Genomic DNA, 8146 nt, shown 5'->3' with positions numbered 1-8146 from the left:
GGAAGTCATTTATAGAAACGAGAAGCTAATGGGTCCTTATCCTGTGAGATCCAAATGTATGCTTTGATTGGGTATCGAGATTCTGTTGCTGTTGTTTCTGTGAGTTGGCAGCCTCTAGTCCACAATGCTTTGGATTTTTAGGGGTGGGCTTCTAATCAAGCAGAGCCACGAGATTGTTTAGATTTGTTTTTCAACCTCCACTCAGAGAGAATATTAACAGTCGGGTCTTAAATCAGTGTACATTGGGTTTTTCAAGTTCATTTTTTGTTGATGAAATGACTTCTGTTGAGTTTTTCTTTTAATCAAAGTAAAGTATATTACTCAGTTTGGGTATATTGAGGTCAATTAAATTTGGGAGTCGATACAATTCAAACTGGAAACAATGAAATCTACAACCAAACTACAACATAGTCAGAGCATCTTCATTCGTGTAATACAGAGAGTATAAAATCATAAATAAACTTGCAGTTTTATCCGGAAGAATGACCTATCCATGTCTGGAACAATACCATCGAACATCCTAAAATTCCTAGTTGTCCAAATGTAATACACTATGGCGGAAAAACATTATAATATCTTCGGATCCATTCTCACTGAGATAGCTTATGTCTATGATTATCTATAGGCAGTTGCCACGCAAAATTCACTGCTGATTTTTGCATCCTACGATAACAATCGTGTAAACCAGTTGGGTTGCTGGTAGCTATTCGTATCAATAAATTTCTTCATGCATTCTTAAATGCCCCAACCAACAATTTACAGTATACAGAAGTACAGAACTTTTGCACACAAACAAACATGGGAAATATAATTATTTATCTATTATGTACTTGTATGGTATGACCGACTGTACACGTGAAGCTGAGCCACACTGTAAAGCGACAAAGTTAGACAGCACACAAGATATCCAGAATCTACGAAAATCTGTTTTTAATCCAACCGCACACTTGTTAAACTCTGATAGGCTACAAGAAAATAGCTATCCATGCAGCTTGCATGAAACTTGTAAAACCAGACAACAAAATATTTCACAAGGGGTTTCATGGCAACCCGACCACAAAAAAGTAGCGACATACAACTTCAGTTCATCATATGTCACCAACCATTGAGAATATATAGATAGAATAATTCCAAGATAAAGACTTTGATGGAATCCAATTAATGTTAACGTCTTTGTGTTCTTGTCGACAAGTTTAACAGACAAATAGCTGGCAGTTCACATCCTGTTATTGTAGCAATTTTCCTAGCGTACGCTCACATCCATCAGAATTGGGTCGGATCCACCAAATTCAAACAATACACATGAAAAAAATCATTAAACAGAGTATTTTTTCCTCAATGTTGGGTTGCCATCTATGGGGGTTGCTTCAAAGAAGCTGGATAGATGATCCCATTTTTTAATTAGCATGAGAAGGATGAAAATCTATACTATCTATAAATATGTGAGTTTGAATTATGAATTTACTTAGTTACCCTTTCACTCATCATTACTTCACTAATTTTTTAAATTTTTTACTTAGTTACCCTTTAACTCATAATTACTTCATGGATGTTTTATTTATTTGTTAATTTAAGTGAGATATGAGTTAGAATTGTTAATTTACTTAGTTATCATTTCACTCACCATTACTTCATTAATGTTTTATTTATTTATTTATGTGATTTTTCAATTTTCTGATCTAAAGATTGATATTGAAAGTAAAAATAATTTTATTTCATTATTTTAGTTGAATGAACTACAAATTTTACAACCATAGAAAATGTCATTTTTCTTATGGTTTTTTTTCAATTAAAATGGATATTGAGAGCATGCAGATTCTATATGCTCTTTTGCAATTTTTTTAATATTTTATTTGCAATATAATTTGATTATTTTGAGTTATTTCAACTTTATTCATAGAAAAAGAAATTAATGTGAAATTAAAAAGAATGAAAATTACTTTATACATTTGCATTAAATTTATGAAATAATCTTTATAATTTTTTAAATTAAGATAATCCTTATAATAAGTATGAATTATAGTTTATTATCATTGGTTAGAAATTAAATTTTTTATATATGGTATTTTTAAACTGAATGTTACGTATATGTGTTTTACTACACATATTTATTTGATTGATATTATTTTAAAATTTTATTTAACATGAAATTATCAATCATCAATATTAATTTTCAAATGATCTATTATGATATAAATTAACTATGTATAATATATATTTGAAAAAGGAGAAAGTTAAACAAAATTCGCAAGGAGTTAAAAGTTAGCAAAAAAAAAATTGATATTTAACTTAATAATAAGTTTAGGGGTTTTATTTTAACATCATTATGATAATTTTGTTACTTAAGAGAATTTTATTTGACAATCGCTATATGCACTTCATTTAAAAATATTGTGATTTTGGTTTTTAGTAATATTCATTATTCTATTAATTTTATTTTTATTGTTTTCCATTGTGAATAATATTTGGATGAAAAATATCTTTGTTAATTTGATAGAGCTATCATTATGTTATAATCACACGAATTGAAAAATATTATATAAATAAATGAATATATTTGATTTATCGTCACCATGTATTTTTATTTATTGTGTTTTGATATATTTAGATTAATAAATACTTATAAACAATATGTTATTCAAACGATTTTAAAAATTATTTAAATCTTTATTTTTCATTATCAGTCACCTACGTGCATCGCACGTGTTCATTCCTAGTGAAAGAGAAAAATCTGAGTTGCTGTTCGAGTAATATTCACCCTTTATTGGATCATGCAGAGAGATGAGCATCGGGACAATGCTCAATAATCAAAAAACAGTAAAAAGCCATTGAATTACATTAAAAATACATGTGAGCAATTTGAACCCAAATAATGCATACTTAATATCAAAACTCAAATAAGGTATGTGAGCTTATGCAGATACATAGTACCGAACCTCGTACAAGAGAACCTTCGGCTGAAATGTTAAAAACAGAAAGGTGCAGGACGAGGCATCATAAATACAAATGACGATTCCGGATTCAGCCTTCAGAACTTCCGGTTCCCAGCTGCTGCCCTTCTACTCTGTGTGCCTTGAGGTAAGAACAGCTTCATCAAGAACAGCTACAGAACTCATGCGGTTGGTACCAGGAAATATTCCTCTCAATGTGTTGACCATCTTTCTTGTCCTGTGATGCTTCTTTCCGTTGCAACGACTTTCAGGAAATTTTAATAAATGGGCTCTACTTTTCATGGAAAGTGACTCATAGTTGAAGCATGAATCAGGAGAGTCACACTTATAGACTGCTTCTGTTCGTGCTGTGCTCACCGTATCATCATCGTAGTTGTCATCGTATTCATCACATTCTTCACTCAGAAGTGCATCGATGTCATCTGAATCTTCTTGTTAATAGTTGTAATTTTTCTTCAAAAATTGAGAGACTGATAAAAGTTTTTTAAATTGTATTTTTAATCATTTAAAGTAGTACTTCTTCTATTTTAGATTTTTTTGTATCGAGGTGTATCAACAATATCTATATCATGTATGTGATTTTGATATCAGATAGTTAATTTCTAATGTAATATCATTACAGATATAACTAAAAATAAGAATAAATACCTAACTCACAGTATTAAAATTACAACTTTGAAAAGTTATTCAATTGAAAATAGCAAGGAAATTACAATTTACAATTGTCCCCTACTCAAAGCTCAGTCAGAATATTAAAATGGTAAGAAGGCGCATCAACGTTTTTAGATGCATAAAAAGTCGCTATTAATATTAGCCCCAAGAGTACCATCCCTAACATACAGCAAAAGAATAAAATGGGACTTGAACGAATCACAGAGTTGGCACCTTTTGTGAAGGAAGGACTGCAGCAATCTCTGAGAGTGGCCAAGTTCTTCTGCTGCGTCCATGTCACCAATGCTTACCTCTGCACCTTCGCTTACGTGGGCTTTCTCCTCTCGTACCTCTGAGTGCTCCTCTATTAGCCAAAAGCTGTTTTCTTGATTTTGTTCTTTTGCAGACCGTGGGTCCGAGTATGCTGCCGACGTTTAATCTACAAGGGAATCTAGTGTTGGCTGAAAGATTGACGACCCGGCTCGGGAAAGTTGGGTCGGGAGACGTGGTGCTGATCCGGAGCCCCGACAACCCCAGAAAGGTTGTCACCAAGAGGGTTAAGGGTGTTGAAGGCGACGTCGTTTCGTTCTTTGTTGATCCCAACAAGAATGACGAGCAACGAACCGTTGTTGTAAATTACCGCAACTTATTTCTGCTCTAGTTTTATGTATTATTTGACTTCTGTTATTTAGGTGAATTATTTTCTTGTTGATCAATACAAAAAAGTTTGATTCTTCATTATCAAAAGTGTGCTGGATGATGCACTTGTAAGAAAATGATAAGTTGATACGACAATTGAAAATTGGAAGTTCGATTTTACTAAAGGGCTTCATGATTTATTAAATAGTGTATAGATATAATCATACAGCCTAAGTTGTTTTTTCCTGTAGAAGAACATAGTCTGATGTTAAAGTATTGCGTTGTTTACTTCAAAATTTGAGACGAAAGATTGAAGGAATTAAGGCTCAATGTTTTTAGGTGCCAAAGGGGCATATTTGGATAGAGGGGGATAATATTTACAAAAGCAACGACTCAAGAAAGTTCGGCCCGGTTCCTTATGCCCTTCTACAAGCCAAAGTTTTGTGCATTGTGAGTTTTTCAACTTTTTTGATTTTGTACAAGTCTTTGATCCCCATATGCGTTTTCATACATATCAAGCATACTAGTTAGTCTCATAACAATCAACTAATTGAGTTATCTGTCGAATTTTTCTGTAATGTGTTTGATGGTGAATATCACATAAAACTGAATTTAGTGTGCATTCTAGTCTACAATAGCGTAGGAATATTAGTAGAGTCAGATGGAATCTGTGACACTTAAATACTTAAAGTAAGCCATAATCTTTACAGGTCTACTCCTATCATGCAGTCACGTGTATGTAGATGCATGCTTTGTAGGCCATAAAATCAAAATCATATTGATGAAATATAACTCTTGATCTTCCCATTTGCCTATCACGAACGACTACTTAGCACTCAGTGTGTTAAGAGACTATTAACCCCAAAGGCGGAGTGTGAGGAAGATAAATGAATTTATGTTGAATTCCATCACCAGTAGATCATTTTGTGGTTATCGAGTACAAGATAGGTAATGGCTCTTCAACCATTCTACTGTTGAATATTTGGTAGACCGAATATGGAGTCCTGTAATCGTCTCCTGAAACTCTGCAATTCATCTTTGATGAATGTAAATCAAGTGTGATCTTCAGCCTACTTTTATTAATCAACCCCTGTGAATGTTGAGGGACATAGGCCTTCAATTTTTTTGACTGGGAGTTTGATATTCCATAGTTTGATTTTTAATTATCTATATTCATTTCTGCAGGTATGGCCACCAGAGGATTTTAAATTAGTCGGGAACAAAGTTCTGTAATTCGATTTTGTTTGTCGCACTTCTGAGTTCGGTCTGCTTTCTATGTTGCACCTGCTGACCATTTTGTTTCGACAGAGTTCTATATTACTTGTACGAGGTAATAAAACTGTCTCAAGTCACTTTGACTGAACCAAAGCAAGATTCTTTATTTTGTCGAGTGGTCTCTACCAAGTTTTCATTTTTATTGTCATGCAAATGTACATGTCTTTCTGTGATAAATCTCTCGACGTTCTGTATGAAAATTGTACTTTTAGCTGCTCGTTCATGTTCCACAAGCTGGCATGTCGAAAACGAGAACAGGGGCTTATGAAACTAAGAGCAACTCCAATAGTTCGGGTAATCGAGTTTCTCTATGTTTCATGGAAGATTAGGAGGTTTAATTTCTTACAACTCAAATTGTTGGAGAATACATGCGGAAGAGCCCACATAATCCAGAATACTGTACAAACACAAAGACCAAGTTCTTAGGACAAGCAGTCTTGCGGATCACTTGGTCTCCTTGGAATGGTATAGATTGATAATTCAGGTGGATGGATCAAACTTGGGTAGAGAGAAAAACAGAACCTTTGTCTCTGTCAATTATATATGTATTTTCTTGATACAATTTCGATTCGACAAAACCCGAGCTTTATTTTGAGACCGGACGTTAATTCGTTGTTATTGGATTGGTCACTTGCGATGCAAAGGGCAGCGACCGGTACACTGCAAATTGTTGGTTCAACCAATTTCGCAGCCAAGCAAGTATGGGTCAAGGACTACATAAAATTCTTATTTTACATATTAATTGGACCGTTATTTAAAACAAGATGAAGTGTAAATGTCAACTCATATATGTGCATGTGTATGTGTGTTAGGAAAATAAACATATGTTGTACGTGAGTGACTAACATGTGAAAATTTTAATACGAAATTTACATAATGTTTCAAATCATTTGAATAACATCATATTTATTGATATTTATCGATTTAAACATATCAAGATTAAAAAAAAAACATTATGATTCTAGGTCATATGTGTTCATTTATCCATGTCATTTTTCGATTCGTTTCTTGTGTGATTTTGAGATAATGACAACTCTATCAAATAAGAAAGATATGTTTTTTTATATATATATATAATTGTTTTATATATGTGACAACTCATGTGAAATCGTTTTACATATTAATTTTATGAGATAAGTTTTCGACCCGACCAATGAATTATTAATTTTTATATAAAAAAATATTAATTTTCATTATATATATAAAATTGGTCGACCCGTTTATCTGTGAGACCATCTAAATGAAGACATATTCAAAAATAATTTAAAAGAATAATGGATTTTAACAATACTCAAACCAAATTTTACTTAAAACAAAGCACACATAATTACAAACTATTATCAAATAAAATTCTCTTAGTTAATAAAATTACCACAGTAATGTTAAAAACTACTAAAATTGTTATTAATTTCAATAAAAAATTAGGTTTTTGCTAAATTTTTAACTTTTTAGGGATCTTGTTTACGTTTTTTTAGAATTACATATTATAGATAGTTAATTTTATATCTCAATAACTTTTTATAAATTAATATTGATGATTATTATTGTGAAATAAATTTCTAAAATAATAAGAATCAAATAAATATGTGCAATAAAAAACATATTTAAAAAATAAATATATTAAATAATCAAATGAAAATATCACAAGTAAAAGTTTTAATCTCTAACAAATACTAACAAAAATCACTATAATTCATATATATTATAAGAATTATCCAATATATTGAATTCAAATTAAAAATAATTTTTATTTTTTAAATTTTGTCATCAATTTCTAACTTTGAAAAAATTTGAAAATAAATCAAATTAATCAAAATGTATGTCTAATAAACATTTAATAATTTATAAAGAATCCATCTGCTTTCAATGTCTAGTTTCATAAAAATATATGGTTAGAAAAATGATATTTACTGACATATTTTAAAGGCATTTGTGGAACATCCTAAATTTTAAGTAATTGTTGAGACATTAATTAATCAGCATAAATAAAAAAAATGAAAAAATAGTGTACCATATTAGGGAATTTTTAACAAATATTCTCAATTCAACCAAATAATTAAACATGGTCCTTTACATTAATTTCCTCTTCCCTATTCTGGTGTGTTCGTGTATTACCATCCAACTAATGGCTGGGAGGACCTATCTTACAACGGGAGTAACGTTTCACGTGTAATGACTAGTGTTCTAAAAAGTCCGCTTAAGCTTGAAGCTCAACAAAAACGCCCCACTTTGGAGAAAAACGGGAAAACGGTTAAACTGTAGACCGAATTAAGTGTATTTAAGGCGTTTAATTAAGTTTGCTTAACCACAATTAATGGCATATATTTATTTTTAATTTTTTTTATTGTCAAGGTATGTCTTTTTATACTAAAATAATAAATTAGGTTTATAATTTAGATGTTTATTTTTTTAATTTTAGTTATGATGAAGCATGTCCGATAATGATTTGACAAATATTATCATTTTTTAATATGGTCTAGCTGCAAAAACAAATAAAGATTATAATTTTGAGATTTTTTATGTTTTTATAAATATGCGAATTAATGCATTAGACTTAAATTTATCATATTTATGTATTATTTTATCTATTTATTGGTTTGAGATAATTACAATTACATTAAAGATAAAAA

At 30.8% G+C, this 8146-nt stretch overlaps 1 protein-coding gene across 2 annotated transcripts; it reads left to right on the top strand.

The window, feature by feature from the left end:
* The first annotated feature begins 3757 nt into the window (after nucleotides 1-3757).
* LOC140836723 (mitochondrial ATP-independent inner membrane protease subunit 1a) lies at nucleotides 3758-6198 on the top strand. 2 transcript variants are annotated; one of them, XR_012119171.1, is made up of 5 exons: nucleotides 3758-3931; nucleotides 4009-4233; nucleotides 4581-4691; nucleotides 5427-5571; nucleotides 5729-6198. XR_012119171.1 is itself a non-coding variant. In XM_073202454.1 (4 exons), exons 1-4 carry the CDS (start codon nucleotides 3806-3808, stop codon nucleotides 5472-5474), a joined length of 510 nt encoding a protein of 169 aa, XP_073058555.1. In that variant the 5' UTR covers nucleotides 3758-3805; the 3' UTR covers nucleotides 5475-5733. The 2 variants fall into 2 exon arrangements, 1 of the variants encoding a protein (XP_073058555.1); XM_073202454.1 differs by having other exon boundaries at nucleotides 5427-5733.
* The last annotated feature ends 1948 nt before the right edge of the window (nucleotides 6199-8146 follow it).

The sequence above is a fragment of the Primulina eburnea genome, chromosome 7, assembly GCF_022965805.1.
Source record: "Primulina eburnea isolate SZY01 chromosome 7, ASM2296580v1, whole genome shotgun sequence".
Lineage (NCBI taxonomy): Eukaryota > Viridiplantae > Streptophyta > Magnoliopsida > Lamiales > Gesneriaceae > Primulina > Primulina eburnea.
The sequence above is the reverse complement of the archived record's forward strand: the minus strand, read 5'-3'. Positions and strand labels throughout refer to the sequence as shown.